The sequence below is a fragment of the Glossina fuscipes genome, unplaced genomic scaffold, assembly GCF_014805625.2.
Source record: "Glossina fuscipes isolate IAEA_lab_2018 unplaced genomic scaffold, Yale_Gfus_2 2, whole genome shotgun sequence".
In the NCBI taxonomy this organism is placed as follows: domain Eukaryota; kingdom Metazoa; phylum Arthropoda; class Insecta; order Diptera; family Glossinidae; genus Glossina; species Glossina fuscipes.
Genome location: NW_023998416.1, coordinates 7,378,097 through 7,397,244, shown reverse-complemented (window position 1 = coordinate 7,397,244; position 19,148 = coordinate 7,378,097). Strand labels below are relative to the sequence as shown.

The 19,148-nt window shown below is 34.7% G+C and overlaps 1 protein-coding gene across 1 annotated transcript; it reads left to right on the top strand.

Annotated features, from left to right (window-relative positions):
- The first annotated feature begins 11,240 nt into the window (after positions 1 to 11,240).
- LOC119632871 (phospholipase B1, membrane-associated) lies at positions 11,241 to 12,593 on the top strand. Its single transcript, XM_038026015.1, has one exon. It carries the CDS (start codon positions 11,241 to 11,243, stop codon positions 12,591 to 12,593), a length of 1,353 nt encoding a protein of 450 aa, XP_037881943.1.
- The last annotated feature ends 6,555 nt before the right edge of the window (positions 12,594 to 19,148 follow it).

The following is a 19,148-nucleotide window of genomic DNA, read 5'->3' as shown; positions in this document are numbered from 1 at the left end:
GCGATAATAGCCTCAGTCAATCAAGTCAAAGTCTTGTAATTAGAAAAAAATTAAGTGAACGCACATGAGTCAAAGAAGGATCGTCCATGATGCGCCTTAAATGCTACATATTGTGCACATACTTATATTCTTATGCCCCACATCGACGGATGAGGGGTTTATTCATCTTTTCGAAATTTTTGCGGAACTCAAAAGGAAACTTCAAGGTACCCTACAAAAAGCATATCTGTCCTGGAGTACCAGGAAATTCTCAACCGAGTTAAACGTGTAACGTCTGCAGTAAGAGTTCGCCGGCAAAAGGAACACTGCCGGCAGAAACATTTGAAGTTCTTGCACGCAGGTTGATGTTGAAATTGGTGGAATCGGTCAAACAACACGCCCTCAATGTGGGAACAGCTCGTTATTTATAAACCACAACAGATGTAGCCTTTAAAATATTCGTTAATGTTGTGTTCGGCGGTCCTGCAGCAGCTGTATAAGAATGAGCAAAATCGGCTACACCTACTCGATATAGAATGTTAAAATTTCATTTTGCTTTTAAAACGTATGCAGTAGTCAGAAAAGAGAAGCTTCAGAAACGGTGTAGTCTAATGTAGCATCAAAGCTAAAAATTCAGTCCGTCTGTCCATTTGCCTGCTAATTGCTGAAGTGCATGTATTCACGGTCGGAAAAGCTGAAGTATATACTTCAAGTTTTGCAAAAACTTTGGAAGTCGCGCTGCGGTGAATATTGGAAATGCATCAACATGGGCATGTCCGTAGTTCACCCCGCTTTCTGGCGGTTTTCCGCATTACGCATGAATTACGACCGGCATACTTTACAAATTTACACATTTATTTTGCAAAAATAGAAAAAATTGGCCACGCCCACATGATATATGAGGACCTGGGAATTAACTTTTTTCCTTTCTTTTTCTTAGTCTCTTGTAGGACAATGGTGATGGGTATAAAGGATTCGTTCGCAGCCGAACATAATTCTCTTACTTGTTTATTTTCTGCTTAATTTGGTCTTTATTTATATAAATCGCAAACGATGAGCCATTACATTTTTGTCTATTACTTAAATGTTCGTTGCCTCAACCACTTGGTTTTCTCTTTACTTGCAATCTCATTTCATTTATTCATAAGCTTTTACTGCCTTCACTTTGTGTATAAAACCAACCAAAACGTATTCCATGAATAAATATTAAATATTTTATTTTACTTGCTTTTTAAAATAAATAAAAATATATTACTGATACATTGAATAAATAAAGCAATCGATGCATCAGATTTTTAATGCGAGGACAATGTCGTTGTTTTTGGATAAATTTGTAACAATTTCAATGCTCTGTAATAACGTTTCTGTAGCTATTTGGCAAAAAGCTGAATAAAATGCATTTTCAGATGATTATCAGTTAGGAAAATTTACTATTCGAAGAGAGAGAGAGCGTGAGAAAGAGAGAGACAGATTAGCAAACTATGAAATAAGTTATAGTTTGATGCTAATAGATATGAACGATGACATAAACCAGTTCCACTTGCCGTAACATCCGAGGCCTATCATTGTAATTGCAGTACCCATATTTACTCATCTTGATTTTTTTTCCTTTTCCTCTTTTCTTCTCTTCTTGAAGCCGAAAGAAGCGTACAACACTGGTCTCTTACTTCTGAATCGAGAGTATTTTCATTTTCAATGCAAAGTTTCGTTGATAGCGCATTAAGTTTGCTTTAGGTCGCCTTGTATGTAGACATCCAGTCGTCAATCACCTCAGATATTTCTCTTCAAAAAAACATATTTGTCGGGAACAGAAAAACTTATTCGCATTAATAAAAATTATGTGACGCTATAAACTGATAAAATTAATTTTTTTTTTTAACTAAGCAATCCAGAATCTGTGCATAAATGGACTTGTCTTTAATACGAATTTATAATCAAATATCCGGACAAATTTGTCACTAAATTTTCGTAAACATAGAAGCAAGTAAGAAGCAAGGAGAAAAATCATATCCTTTACATCAATAAAAAGAAAAAAAAAAAGAAAGAGAAATGGGTAATTACGTTAATGTACGTTACGTTAATATTAGGAGGGAGTGATACTCTTTTATAGGTAGTATAGCCTAGTGTAGATAGGGTATCCGCGGAAATTTTTATCGCAATATATGTTATAGTTGTTTTTTTTATTTATTTATTTTTTTTGTTTTGCTTTTGAAATCATGGAACTTCTCAGCTTATGCTGGCTGTCCTTACTTGTGGCTTATTTTCAACACCAACCTGCGCCCCAGAATATCCAATATTTTCGCGAAATTTAAGCCGATGTTTTCGTATTTGAGAGCAGGGGTATATTTACTCCAGAGGTGATGCAGACAGACAGGCAAACAAGTGATCAGACTTGCAGACCTACTTGTTTAGAGCGCTTCAAATTTTAATATTCATCAAGAGTATATATACTGTACAGAATCCTTGCAGCCTCCCTGCTGACTTAAATGTTTTGACAAAGTGAATATAGCGCCATCTATCGGTGAGCAGTACCAAGATGTTTCATAAGTGATTCGTTTCGTCGTCAAGAAGTCCATTTAAATTATAGAAAAACTGTAATATAGAAGAAGCTAATCGCCAAAAATGTATTACCTCCAAGAGAGAACATTTTTAGACCAGAAATTTTTTCCGTCGGCTCTACAGATAAGGTAAACTGATTGAAAAGTAGTCCACGGTGCCTATTTTAAAGGAAGAGTTTGATGAATATATTTTAGACTGATCATAATTATTTTTTGCTTGAAATTTTTAATGACTCTGATAAATATTTGTACAAATGTGAGATATAGCATTCGCCAGCAGTTCATTATTATAGAAGTTTGCGCAGCAGGAGATCGTATTGACTTTCAACTTGGAAATTTTGACATTCATTTAAAAATATATCTGACCGATTTTCCATCAACAGCTTCAGGATAAAGATATTCAATGTGACCGCTTTTAATAGAAACCGCTATGTATCGGCGAATGTGTATCTCATATAAACTCTGTGCTCCCTGTTAACATTTTTAAACTAAGAAATGAAATGATAAACCCAGACCCTTGTCGTTTAAAATACGACTCCAGAACAATTCTTTTCAAACTAAGTTCTTATGAAAAGTTTTCCCTGCAAGAAAAAGGTTTTTCATCGAGACACCCTCAATGATGGTCCAAACCACACGAACTATTCCGCCTAACCTTCGTGTTTTTACAAGATTCAAGATCTTCATTGTCTTTATTGAAATACAAAGCTATGTATTAAACTAAATCCTTAACTGTGTTTTCTCGACTTTACGAGAGCACAAACTAAATAAAACCAAATTTTCTTATGACCTAATTGTAACGTGGCTGATATTAGATGTTGCAAAAGAAAGCTAAAATACTGACAGCGAACTTTTTTCTTTTCTTGTTTTGTTGATCGTTCTAGACATATTCAAGTGAGAGAATAAAACGAATAATAAAGAATACAGTTAAATGCTATCTGTGACTGAAAGGCAGAAAACATCTTCTCTCTTGCGTAATGTAAACTATAAACAGTTTTTATATATTTGACACAAACTTTGGCAAAAGCACTTCCATTTATCTTATTGTTTAAAATATGTGAAGGACTTAACAAATACTTTTAAAAAGTTTTCGAAGAATTACAAAACAATTCTTCTGTTCACTAAGATGATTTTCTTCTTTTTTTTTAATTATTGAGGGCTTCGTTAGTATGGTGACAAAAAAAAAAAAAAAGGAAAAGCAAAAGTAAAGATTTTCAGTTCCAATAATAATGTTATGAGTAAATATCCGATCAGTTCGGAAATATTAATTGCAATTTCATTTTTGTTCCTTGATCGAAATACGGAATATATTTATAAACGTCCCTATGAGTAGGCGAAGAGATAAGAATCGCGACTACCGCGTCAGTGTTCGCGGGTTCAAATCTCAAATGGTCGTAGCTATATGCGTATGAGTGCTCGATAAAGGCGTAACATTTGTCAACGGACGGCCATCACCTCCATGTTACTTATCCCTTCCTCAATTTAGCCGTTGTTGTACTTATTAGGAACACCCAATGCTCCATTTGGTTTGACTTTTCGTAATTGAAAATAATGTTAATCAAAAATTCCCTAATCTCAATTTAATTTATGCCAATTTGACTTTAGTCGCTCAAGGACAACCTCATTCATTTACTTTTCCCAATAATCACTAACTAATAGTTGCTTAGTAACCACTTATTTTAAAATCAAAACAAAAACAAGTTCTGGATTATGATGCTTTTTCCAATTTTAGATATTTTATAAAAACTCGTTGCACTCTAGGATGGAGAAAACATGAGCAGTTCTCTTTGCAAGTGGTGTAAGTCCATTTTATATTGTATGGAGAACTTTAAAGGCTTACATTTGATTGGTTTGAAAAATATTGGAATACGTTGACGCACACATTTTGCATCGTTATTGGGCTCATTTTTCTGATTCTTCTGATATATAGCAGAAAGCAGCCGGTCTTCTGCAAGCTTCCCAATCCAAGTAAATTCTAATCTTAGCTACTAATAAAATCATGATAAGGAAGATGATGGGTTTCACAACTTTATAATAATGTAAAAGGAAATATGTCTAAATAAGTGTTTGCTTTATAAACACCTACCTATATCATTGCACGATTCTGAAGAGATATTAGACATTTCGATTATTACATAACAGAAAATGTGCGCTAGTTATAAATTTACCAATAGCTGTTTTAGCAGAGGTAATTATACTTATTCGCCTGAAGTTAAGTCAACCAAAAGAACGCATTACTAATAGCGTTTTTAACACTAACCCCGACGACGATGCAGGAGCAAGCAGTGTCAAACGAGAGAGGGAACTGATACTTCTTTGCACTTCCTTATAGCACACAGCAGTCTATAATAACTTATACAACTCCGACGAACGAACAAAGATTTCTATGTCCCCAACAATGTTGTCACACTTATAGAAACGAATCAGACAAATTATGTAGTACAACTTTTGAACTAAATATTATGTGCAGAAAGTGGACTTACACCGCCTTCTAAGTACTTATGTTTGTAATTTCATTAATTAGGTGAATTTATATTAACAAAATGCTGAGAATTTTAAGAAAGGATTTCTTCGGGAATTGTTTATGGATGAAGACCTCATACCAGATTGCATTCACTGTTATCATCACGTAACTTAATTTTTTCGGACAAAAATGGACGTACACCACTTTCACAGAAAACGGCTCAAATAAACAATAAAATTGAATTAATTTAGATGTCATCAACTACGGTTTCAAGTTTGGTTCTGCGATGTTATATGAGAGGTCAAAATTCATACTGATTGAAATGTCAGTTGTGCCCTTTTTGTTATGAGCATGGTTTTCTCACCTCATTCTCCTCATTTTTCTTTTCTTTTTCTTTCCCCTTTGCCGCGTTTCTTTTTTATTATTATTTAAGTACCATCGCAGTACTGCAGCGATAGGGAAAAACTTTACCATCCTGTTTATTTACCCTTAAATGCTGTATACATATAGAGAAATGACAAACAAACTTGAAAGCAATTCGTTAATTAATTGCAATTAAATGCAAAACAATATAAATTAACAATAATTGTATAAAAGTGAATTTTTGGGTTACAAAATGTTTCCGATTCACGATTATTGGTTAGAGGAAAGAGAGCAAGCTTGTTTTGTTTTTGTTTAGAAACGTTAAGTAAAGTAGGGTAATGTTACAAATACTGAAGTTAAAGGTTTTTGTGCATCCACCAAATCTCCAAAAATGTATATGATTGCTGCACACACGCACACAGCATCATAGTAACAGAAAAGCCGACTCGTCTCATTATTAGTGACACTTGGGTGAAGAAGACGGAAGGAAGACTTCTAATTCAAATGGGCTTCCAAGAGCAGCGAAAAATGTGGGACTACAAGACATGGCCTTTCTAACCATCGCAAAAATCTCCTCAAGCACTTTGTTAGCATGTAATCTAGTGCTTTGTTAGTGTATATATATATAGCATTACTATATTAATATAGTAATTACTACTTAGTACATTTTATTTTACTTTGTAAAAACGTAGTGGTTCTAGATACGTAAGCAAAACAATAGTCCTTTTACATTTCTCCAATTCACAATTTCAAACACGAAGGACGATCGTCTGATGACTAGAGATGCAGGTCTACGCTTTCTTTTAGGAGCCTTTAGCTGAGCTACCTAATTACTTTTCAAGCGTGATAACCGCTTGTACTCATTTCACTCTTTTGCACCTACTAACACCTGTTGCGCAATTGAAATAAAGAAAGCAATTTACTGAATCTTCTATGGTAATGTTGCTGTCATAAGCAGGACAATAGCCAATCAATAAATGAAGCGGTATAAAGGCAATTTAAAGCTGCCATGACCGTTAAAAATTTATGTTAAATAAAAATCTTGAACTCGTCATCCTACATACGACTGTGTGATCGTTATGAAAATGCTTTTTTATTTATATCAAAATATTCGCTACAAACATATTACTCTCAGCCAACATATGGATTTAAGGATTGACGAATTACAATTAAATGATAATAAAGAGAACGATAATACACCTTGTAATAATAAACTTACGGTTTTCATACAATTAGTTAAAATAAATGTTACTACACCGTGTTATATGCGTGAAACAACACGATATTTAACATACATGTATGTACATGACAAAGCAATGACTGGGCATTTGCACAAGCATATGAGAATGAAAAGTGAAAAATCAACAATGTAAGGTAACGAGTGACGTAACAAGCAACTTTTAATAGTATTATTAGAATCCGTGGTTACGTCGAACAAATGACGGTTAACCATTGTACATTTAACAGAGCGTACAACCAAGATTACAAGTGTTATGGTTAATGGACTTAAAAATTCCTTTGCACTAATTTACTCTAATCGGTGTAGCATCTACCAACATACTCTAATTTAGACTCTTAACTAATGCCGCCTATAAGGGCTAAGTGATGTAATGATCATCATATTCGTGACACCACTTCTTCATGAATACTAAAATAAATTTGCTTTTGTCAACATTTGTTTCAACATGGCGGATCCAATTTGGTCTAGAATCGAAAACAACATCTGCATCTTTAAAAAGAGAGAAATTATAGAGCTTGGATATGGCAATAACATAATTAGCAAGTAGCTTATTGCGTCACGAGAAGGACAACAGTTCAGCCACAACTGGGAAGGCCCTTAGTAAATAAGAGAAACAAAAACAATATGCCAGAAATTGCGACCTGTACGTTGAGCACAACAAAACAATATGTATAGACGGACAGACAAGGTTAACTTGATTCAGAAAGTGGCCATAAACCGATAGGTATAATGAAAGGTGAAGTCATGTCCACAAACATGCTATGCTTTTGTGCCACAACTGGTGTAGCGTACAAAAAAAAGAGGACCTAAGTGGCTCTCTTAGGGAACACTGGACGGTATGGAAACATTAGAAGAACAAGCCGAATTCCAGAATATATTTTAACTTCGATCCAGACTTTCAACAACCATAACTGCATGCAAGTTATATTTAATTTCCGAATTATACTGAAACGCCATACAATCACATCCTAGCATATGATTTAATCGATTCGTTTGCGTGTGCAGTCGACTGCTCTCGTATAGTTCATTGTTTTCAGACAGATTGCCAGACTTGCTGCATTATGTATTTCGTGAGGTTCGGACATAGATAATAGGTCCACCGGAAAGTTCTGCCCATTCTGGTTACAAAAAGTTTCAAAAATTATGCGTAAATTCATTTAATGTATGCTTGTCTCTTTCTTTCTATCACTTTTATACATGGTGAACTGGCAAATGGGTGAAAATGAGGACGATTCACGTTCGTGTTAAATGACCCGCGACCGTAGGCGTAGCTACTGATAAATCGCATTTACGCGATTGTATGTTGCACGAATTCCAACAAGAACGCAATGCGATAGAAGCATGTAGAAATTTATTGAAAGTGTTCGGTAGAGGTGCAGTTTCTGTTAGAACAGAATAATGCAGAAGATGGTTTGCAAAAGCTTAACTCAAGTTAACGAACCATTTTGGACAGAATTTTCCGATAGTCGTATTTATTTTGGAAATTGGTTCGTATCATTTTTTTATTCTTATCGAGTAAAGATATTCACATCCGAAAAGAATTTAAATATAATAATTATGCTCAGTATGAAAGAAATGGTCAGTCCATGTAGTCCTACGGCAGTAAACACAATGTTTTGGGGCCAATATATGGTTTTCGATATCGAATAAGCTCGATAGCTGTGGATTTGGGACTCGCTGTAACGAACGGAGGATTAAGAGTTTTTGATAAATTATGCATTTTTCTCTCTGCCGAGTGAAAATTCTTTCAAGCGCAAAATTGTAACATATTCAAGCGACAAGCGAGTTTGGGGGATTTATAAACCGTCTTCCGTTTACAAATATCTCGCCATACCAAAATCGTGCGTATGTGTTATGATGATGGAACAAAACATCAAAGAAAACTAACTGGGTTTTAGTATTGTAAGCAACGCAAGCTACGCCCCTCTATGCACTTATGATGTGAATGGGTTCACATTTTATGCTACTGTTAAGTAGTTTTAAAACAGAATAGTCATCGGTATAGTAAATTTATTAGTCGAACTGCTTTCATACGCAAACATTGTTCTATAATACATATTTACAGCAGTTCTTGTGTTTGCAAAATAACGCCAAGAGATTCTATTAAAAGAACAGCAAAAGCATCGTAATTAAATTTTATTATTAAAAGCTTTTTAACAATCTTTGCGGAAGCCATGCCATGCACAAAGTCTTCACTGTGTTCATAAGCGGTTTTTTGATAATTAGTAGAGCGATTGCAACCGAGAGCTGCCGTATAGTCTGCTAGAGAAGAACGCGAATAGCAAGTTGGCACACCGATGCAATTTCTGGCCGCGTAGACCGTACGTTAAGTATGATTGGCGTGTGGCCGCAGCTCTAGTACGTACTTGATCGGTAAAGGCATAATACTTACCAATCGGCCCTTATTACGCTTTCCACATTTCCGTCTCTGGGACGATCTTGACGGCCACCATGTTTAAACATGTATAGGGTGCGTTTTCTAAATTGTTAGAAATTTTAAAAAATTGTAGAACTTAGCTACGAAGTTTTTATTACTTCTAGATTTAGTTCATGATACTCCAGTAAACGTAGCTTATCTGATTTTTGGTAAGAAGGGGTGAATGGATGGGGAGAGGGGGCCATACTTTCACTTTTACTTTTCAAGGTCGACATAAATACTGTTTAAAGTGATAAGCATCTATTAAAAGTAATGAACAGCTTGTGGTTTCTTTGGCTTTTGTTTTAAGGAAATTAGTTTCTGCACAATTTCTAGAAAATTTACTCTAACTTTGTAACAATTATGCCCTATATATGCAGCATTTTTTCGAATGAATAAAAAAAAATTTATGGATTCATAAACATGTAATAAAAAATAATAAATAAATAAAACGAAAAACATGTTTTCATTTATAATACAATATGACTCGGTTAAGTAGCTTATTTCATTTACAATACAATGATTCGCTGTCTTTGAAATTATTAACATACAGCAGCATGGGCATTGCGATTATGTACCAAAACCACAAATTCTGTCTGTGCCAAGTTCAAAACGCGACGTACAATATAAAGCGTATAATAAAAGAAATAAAAATCAAACAGAAATCAACTGAAGTTAACCACAGAAATGAAAAAAAAAAAGGAAAAAAAAACAAAAAAATTATGTGTAAATTTTAATTGTATAGATAAATCTATTTGATACACAGCAGAAAGCAATTACAGCTTAAAAATGTACATAATAATAACATCTCAGTAAATACACAAAGCTGAAGTGTTTACACTCTACAAATTAGTTTTCTTAGTTAATTTGAAACCAGAAAAACAAAAAAAAGCAAAAAAATTAAAATCAATATTTGAATGAAAAAAAAAGCTGAAAAAGTGACAATAGTTCCATTAGCACTTTCAGTAGAGTTCTAAAAATTGCCCATAGTTAAATAGATGCATCATTTGCATAACAACTTGCCGTCAAGGTCAAGGTCTTGAGAGTCTTGAATTTTCATTTCAACTTTGTGTTACATTGTCATCGTGTTTCTGTAAAGTAATTTCCATATAAAATTTTATATTTTTGGCATCGACATAAACCTGTTATGCAGCATTGATTTCTATAATATAATAATATATACATTTTGGAGTAATATTGAAATAATTGCCTCTTAATAACGTGCAAGTAAACTTGTGGCCTCTGCTTTTTCACTCAGCTACAAAGTATTTATACGAAAAAAAAAAAAAAAAAAAAAACATGATCTATGGTATATTAAATCGTGTTAAACATTATGGGTAAACGTGAACGCACATGCGTTCAGTCAACTGCATCAGATCCCCTTACATCGTTTTGGACCTTAACTATCCACTGTGTAGCGGGAAGCGTTAATTCGTTATAAATTGAATCATAATTTTTCTTCTGTCTCTTTATCTTTCCTGGCAAATTTAAAAATCTTTTACAATAGTTTGGGCCTCCAAGTATTACCTGAAAAGCGTTTGACATAAGTGAAATGAAAGTTTACAATGAACTTCACTTGTATGCTACTCGTGATTGTAGATAAAATGATTTCGTTTATTTTTTTTTGTTGTTTCTCTTTCAGATGAAACAACCAATCCTATGTATTTGGAAATGAGATAATTAGTTGGGTTAGCAGAGTTTAGTATCCTGAAGGGAAAAGAAGTCGCCTTATGCTTTTTGTCACCTTCTTATCACTCACGTGCTAAGCTGGCTAATAGGTTTAATTCTTCTCATCTTTGCGATATCGAGTAAATGCTTTTGGAATCGTTTATGATTAACAAACACGTCTTAATTGCTTTCCATCATCCTTTTCGATTCGACATCAAATTGTTAGTAGGGTGCATCATTAATGTCTTCTCTTCTACATCGCATAACTGTCCGATTAACCTGTTTACCGCTCGGTTTATGTGCCAGTAGTGTCTCATACAACTTTATAAATAAATGTTTTCCTTACGCTTACTCTATAAGAGAATGTCTAGGTCATGTACGGTGTATTTGTTAAATTTAAATTATAAAAACAAAAAAAAGTTCTGAATTGATCAGCATTTAGTAAGACTCTCATAAATCGCACTATTTCAGTTTCAAGTCACAGCTCGGCGTAACAGTTGCATTAGTGAAGTCGTGTTGTAAAGAACGCTCTTTCATTGCACAATACTTTCAAAGATGTCAATTAACTTTTTTTATTGCCTGCTTGTGGTGACAATAGAAGAAATTTTCATTCGTCCTATTAATGCCGATGTTGCCGATGCAGAGGGCAAGGCTTTATATTTTTTAAAAATGTCGGGCATACAACAGCAAACGTTTAATTGGGACAAAGCGAAAAATGGTGAATTGTTGGTAACAAATTTGGAAAATATGCGGGACGCGTTAGTAAATGTACGTGCAACCCTGCAACAACAGGCCGCGGACAATAGGAGACGATTACAACGTTATAACTGGAAACAAGGAAAGATGCAAAAGCCAGTAGAAGAGGGTATACCTTTCCCTTGTAACTTAACAAGTGTGCGTTCAACGGAACCACCCACAAGCGTAGATCGTTTAAGACCCGGCGACATAGATGTTGTTGCAGCCATAGGTGATTCCTTGTCTTCCGGCAATGGTGCGCTATCTCAGCATATTTTACATTTGGTCACTGAATTTCGTGGTCTATCCTTCTCCGGCGGAGGTGCCGCTAATTGGCGCAAATACTTAACTTTGCCCAACATATTAAAGGTCTTTAATCCTAACTTGTATGGATATGCAACCGATAGTCGTTTAGCAATAGATAAGTCTGCCTATTTGAATATCGCTGAGCCTATAATGATGTCACGTGATTTGGAATATCAATCACGCGTGCTGATAGCACGTATGCGTCAAGATTCTCATATTGATATGGAACGTCATTGGAAACTGTTAACCATCTTTGTGGGCAATAATGACTTTTGCACAGATTTTTGTCACTACGATAATAGAACAATATTTCTAAGAAACCACGAGAAAGATCTACTCAATGCTTTCCGTTTGTTAAAGGAAAATGTGCCGCGTTTGTTGGTGAACTTACTGACTATACCGAATTTAATCAATAGTCTTTACAACCACCTAAAGAAGGTGAACTGGATGTGTCAAACTATCCAACGTTTCGTATGTCACTGCATTTTCAGCGATCGCTATGACAACAATTATTTACAAATGATTTCCAATTTGATGCAGCAATGGCAAGGCATTGATCAACGCGTCGCCAATTTAGCGGAATTTCAAACTGACAATTTTGCTGTAATTTTTCATCCATTCGTTGTTAATGCATCGTTTCCCCTTTTGAGCAATGGTGCGCTGGATATGCGTTATTTGTCGAACGATTGCTTTCACTTCAGTCAGTTGGGTCAAGCTACGGCAGCCAATGCCTTATGGAACAGCATGTTACAGCCTGATGGGCAAAAACAAGTCGATATGAATGAGCCCTTCAAACGCTTTGAATGTCCCTCTATAACAAGGCCCTTTATAGCCACCTCAAGGAATAGTGCTAAAGTTAAGAGTTAAGAGTTTCTCTTAATATTATTCTTTTATAATTACATTAAACGAGAGAGTATGGACTAAACTAACTATAATACGTTTCTAAACTGAACAATAATTATGAATTTCTTCCAATCATGTGCGCATAACGTGAAACATAATAAATTATAATCAAGTAAAATAGGAACCACTAAGGATAGGTTTGTTAAGTTTTATTATGCTAAGAAAAAAAATAATAAAAGTACAGTGAAGTTGGATAGCGAACATCTTGAGTACATATGCAACACCCGTGCAGTTGTTTGTTAATCTTGGGCAAGCTAGTGGACCAGATGAATTGTGCGCATAAATAGCTGACTATGTAAGAATCGCGACTACCAAGTCAGTATTCGCGAGTTCAATTCTAAGGACAGTAGAATTTACTTTGATTGCTTGAGCGCTTAGTTGGTTAAAGCGTAACGAAGCGTACCGACAGGGCACACCCTTAGTAGGCTCAGGCCATCTCGATATTTGTGTCCCCATTTCTTTCTGCCCGTTACCGTGTACTAAATTTAAAAGTAACTTGTCAATCAATAATTCCCGGTACTGACGCTTAGAGATCACAAACAGAGCCTGACCAAATTTCACGTTCTTCCAACATCTTATTCACACCTGTTCTGAAGATTATTTTCAATAATTAAAACGTGAAGTTGCCTGAGTTAGCTGATACCCTAACGATATTAAAGAGCAGTGTATTCACGATCTGAATGGGATGAAAAAGATGTTTTCGGAATGTGTACCGTAATTGCTCGCAATGGAGGAAAAACAGCAACTTGAGCTCAAACTCGACTCCAGGGACTCTTATCAGTTTGCAAATCTGAACAGCTCCGGCGGAAACGTTCGGATAAAATGAAACTGAAGCATGTGTTGGAGGTACTGACAACTCGTTCAATAAAAAGGACAGAAAGATATGTTAGAGAGCCTCTTGTACAGATTATATTTCTTGATTGAAATTCTTTCGATGATTAAATTTGGATTTTGTATAAACTTTTTCGCCGATATATTGTCTTTTTTAGATATTTCATCAAAATTTTATATTTATTTACAAGTTGTAAGTACAAGGTTACACATTTCGTGGTTCTGAAAGTAAACGTAAATAAAACACACTTTTAATTAAGATACGGATCCTTTTTTTTAATATACTGCTTGGACCTTGCGATAATTTGTGGAATGCAGCATCTTATAAGATATGGATCCTTTTGAGGCAATATTCGATGGCTTGTCTTTGGTACAGTATGCAGCAGCTCGCCCATATCTTAACGGATGTTCATTTGCAAAGCCTTTACAGTTTGAAGATTATCCACATAAACTTGATCCCACCGAAGAAGGGCCAGCGGTAAGAAATCGTGCGACCTTTGTAGCCGATACTCATCATCAGAACGTGAAAGTACACTTCCGCCAAATTCCTCATTCCTCAGCATTTTCAACTCACAAACCCACAAACCACACCCAAAACTTTATCATTATGCACGTAAGATTCTTTTTGGAATAGGAAGTAGGCTGCCTTTACGCCAAAGAGCCAATTTCCCTTATCTACGAAGCCAATTAACGAAATGTAAACTGTACTCCACATGCATGGAACATAGCCCCATTAGGTTCATTATTTTTGTAATAACTTTTAACAATTTCTATACGCCGTGTGATTGTATATTCGTCCAAGGTCCTTTGGCGAACAATAGCAAACACAAGGGACCAAATTGAAATTGAATTCAAAAAGAAAATTCTCATATTTAATACTTTTCTATGATAAAATGTAAAGCGTTTTACTATGTATAAGAGTTGGACAATAAATGCTTGTACCCTTGCCCTTGATAGGAAAAAATTTAGCTAAACAAAGCCTTTCACAAACAGTAGCATACAAAAATTGCTGTCTCCTGAACTAATCATTAAAATTGTTCAACACACTTAACCGATTTTGGAAAGATATGGCGCCGAAAGGCGTTATTTTCTGAACGACCCTACAACTGTTGTTGGGACTTGGATCCATTGCATTAGAGAAATACAAAAATTTTCTTTTTTCATTCATCATTTTCGTCTTCTTCGTGAGTCGATGCTTACATTGCCCTTTTGACGCCCCCTTTAAAATACTCGGTCCGTCTTCCGGTGGAAAGATTTGTATTTTATGTCTGAATTCATGCAATTATGCAAACATAAAGATGAAATCTTCCTATTTTATTAAAATTTTACAATTAATTTTACTTTAAAACAAACTCTATGTGTATAGACTATGGGCCTTTGTTATATCGCTAATCTTTGGAAAACTTTTCGTCAGATTTCTTCATTGGAGATAATTAGGATTATTATTTCTTTCCATATGCTTCCAAGACTTTTTCCTTTAATTAATATTAATTAGTATTATAAGAGTAAATAAAAACTGATTTGCTGCTCCTATTATTTAATTAAACAAATAGCAGCTATATTGGCTGCAGGGATGATTATTGTATATCTTATCTCCGACATGTATGCACCAGCAGATCTCTAGAAAAGAAATTAATAACTACGCGAGTTGCTGCATATGTACATACACAAGTATGTTTTCATATATGAATGTATACATAAATGCATGCTTGCCTTTCTGCGTTCATCTTCTATTGTATGTACATTGCGTATGCTTTGTATGCACAATCACACGCTGCCTTGCACATTGTAATGCCTGTTTAATCTGTGTATTGTTAATTTATTTATTTGTTTTGTAAATCGCTTGATGAGTTAAATGGAAAATTTAAAGTAAACGAAAAACACTTATTCCTGTATGCATGCATGCATGCGTGTACGTTGGCATGTTTTAAATGCGAACGGAATATATTGTATGTTGAAAGATAATTTTTAAAGGCCTCTTTTACGGTAATTGGCATATCTTGCCTTGGCCTAACAGGTAATTTATTCGTTTTCAACAAAAAAAAAAAAAAAAATAATAATGAAAGAGAATTGGCGTCTATTTACCCAAAAGCACAGAAGCACCGACGAATATATTCTCAATCGGCCAGCTTGCTCTCGAATTACGAAATGTTTCCATACATTCACTTACGATGCCAATATAATTTCTTCCCTATTGGACTTGAGATAAAATTCGTTAAGAAAGCTATTGTTGGCGGGGGTCAGTTAATATAGAAAAATCTCCTTCATGCTTTAGAAGCGGTGAAAAAACTTTGTTTTGGAGAGGGGGAACTTCTACTCAAAAACTTCCAAGAAAAATATGAAAGTTTCCAACGGTTCACCTGAAATCTATTGAGTGACTTTACAGCACAAAATTTACTGTGATGATGTTTTTGTTTCACAGTGAGTGACAGAGTGTCCATTTAGAAAGCAGAAAATAACAGCAAAACAACTTCTTTTGAGCATCGTGTACCTTCAGTATAATTGATTCAGAAGCAATCGATAAATTAACGATAAATTGTTGCCTTCATTGCAGAAGAGTTGCTACAACAATTTTTCAACCAATGCTTATTTGGAACGGTAAGTTTTCCCAAGAAAAAACAATGCCTAACCAAAACATGCGGTTTGGATTTTTCTATTATTCCAAATGGATGAAAGTAGCGCCACTAAGAGCGTCACTGTAGCTCGAGAACAAATCGTCTAACGACATTTTGACTAAGAAAACTACGATTTTTTTGTTAGAGACGACATCAATTTGTGAGTCCCTCTGAGGCCAACCAGTGAAATTAGACACCAGATGAAAGCAACTGAAGATGGCGCTACTTAGCCTTGATATTTGCACGCTGTTCTCTCACAAATGAATGGATTTCGGCAAAGGCCGAATTAAGTGACAGCTTGATGTTGTCGAGCCTCTTTTTTGTTAATTGTTAGGGAGCGGTGTTAGCACTGTCAAGCGTTGATTACAAAATTTTCTCTGACCAACTGCCGCCTTCAGACTTGTGAGTATCTCACTGTTTACAAGGCACTCATGAACTATTGCTTTAGAGTAAACTCTTAAGATACCTTAAAGAATTTCTATCCCTGGTTTCATGAGTGTTACACTGAGTTTTACAATCAATGATAGTGTTTCATCATAGGCATGAACTTTCGAGTATATTGTTATCAATTTATTATTTATTTGTCAGAACCGAAGCTTAATCTATTCCCAAAACGGATTCTTATTAAACTAACATTAATGCTTGTATTAAAGTGACTGAGCTAGTATTCACTTGTTGCCTTGTAATAGTAATGATGTAGTAATATTTTGTATCTTTAGGTATTGACTTTTATTATTCTGCAAATTCCCTATTGTTGGTATCACTGTTCCATGGCATGTGCATTTTTTCTTCAACGATCCTTCAACCGTACAACATACATGCGTATAGTTCAGATCCGACTTATTAGTTATTTGCGTAAATTATTAATGTAAATGAAGAAGTACTTCTATCAATAAGAAATTGAGAAATATTTCTCGAGATACAATAACTAGCGTAGCTTTATTAAGGTGCCCTTTGATTAGAGGGAAGGCTGGGATATATATGCCAGGAAATAGGTAGATTGTGATGAAGCTTTTAATGTTAGTTATGCATTTCGCTATAGGGATGTAAACCCTTTTGTCAGTTTCTCTGTCATTTCATATCACATGCAGTGTAAAACATGCGCACTGCTATCAAAAGCGCTAGGCTCTAGCATAAGACGTTTGAGGAAAGAAAATTAAGAATAGTTGAACGTTTTGTGAGGCTGTGATCCAAAAACAATGCCAAAAAGGAACAACAACAAATTTACGATAAAAAAAAAGACATGTCTATAACACAATTCGAAAATTAATACGCTATGCACCATAATTTTTCACAACGCACATTAATTACAATAATTTTCATATTTTTCATTTGATTCCTTTACGTAATCATGTCATATATAGAAAGAAGAGCGTGTCAGAAATTTTCGCCAAATTAATTTCAATATTATTTATTAGCAAAGGATGGTCTTATTTTAGTCGGAAACTAACGGAAATTTGATGTTTTCATTCAAACAATCGCCAGTCACAAAAAATGTGCACTTGCTACACCGCCAGTGCCATAAATCGCTAGAGTGAACTCGGTTTATAACTTTGGCAATATTTTCTTTTTTTTTTTAATGTTTTTAAGAAATAATAATTTCACCTGAAAACTCAGTTAAATGTTTAATAATTTCCTCGAATATTATCATTTTATTACCTTTTCCCTCCTTCCAAACAATTATTAAAAAAATACATTTTTTTTTAGGTTGTTACAGCGCCTCTCTCTCCTTGAGCTGAATGCAAGCGTCAGAGTGTTTTAAAATATTTTTCTTTTTTCTCGTTTTGATGTAAGCTATATAATAATAATTAATTTAGGAGATAGAGTGTCGCAAAATATTACATAGCAACAGTTGGAAAAGCGCAAACACATAAAAAGCTTTTATTACTCGCACTGAGCTAAAATAACATTCAGCAGCCGGTGATGTTCAAGACAAATCTAAAATAAAATGCTTCGGCTTATGATGCATTAAAACTCCAAACACGTATATCTAAGTACTAGTAATAAAAACAACATAGAAATGTCAGCTTCTTATAGAAACAAGTGAACGCCAAGTGAATAGGGGGAAGAAAGAGTGCATAATGTTATTCTTAATAAGTCTTGACTCTGCATAAGTGCTTAAAAAAATTTATAAAAAAGTAATTTTAGCACAATAGTAAAATATAAATAAGAACAACTGAGGCCTAATGAACTTTTTTTGACAGTCACTTATGCAAGAAAAACCGGAAGAAGTGGAAAAGTGACACCGACTCGGCGACTTACTATTTGAGTCCAGATCTTCGATAATAAATTCAACATGGAGACGTCGTTACTGCCGAACAATTGTTGTCGAACAGTGGTTTGAAATATATTGCTCTGAAAGCGTGCAAGTCTTGCGCCAACCTGGGATCAAGAATGACTAAGGATAGGTACCAAATCGCAAATATATTTAATTCAAGTAATCTATATATGTCCTCAGTCAAAGACTCTTGATCTGGATGATGGGAAAAAATCAGAAAAATATTTACAGTTAAGGTTTGCTGACACACATATTATTTCAAATCTTTAGCTGAGTGAATTAATTAGTTTAACAAGTGGTTAATATTTGTTCAAGCCTCAAACGGTTTGATGAAATTCATTTAGATGCCTTGCATGTGCCTAAGAGAGAATGAAAGAAGTGATAAAGTCTGCTTGTTAAACGTTACGTTAACTTAAGCACAGTATGAGTAAGAAAACTATTTTCTTACCTGTTCTTAATGAACCATCAAAGGCAGTCCCAGAAACACCCGGCAAAGAATACACGAAATTGTTTGATACAAAAAAACAAATCTTTATTTCTCAATATAGCTTCTTTTACGTAGTTTATTACGTTCGACATCTGGTTCGTAATAAGAAAAGTCGGCGTCGTCAATATAGCCATTACCCACAATAGACCAAATCACCTCGTTGTTGGAAAATGTTTTAAAACCGAAGCATTTTTTCGTATTTGACAAAAGGAAGCAATCAGGAAAAGCCGTTAAATTTGATGAATAAGGTGCGTGAGATAACGATTCGAACTTGAACTTTTTGATTATTATGCTTGCGATGGCAGGTG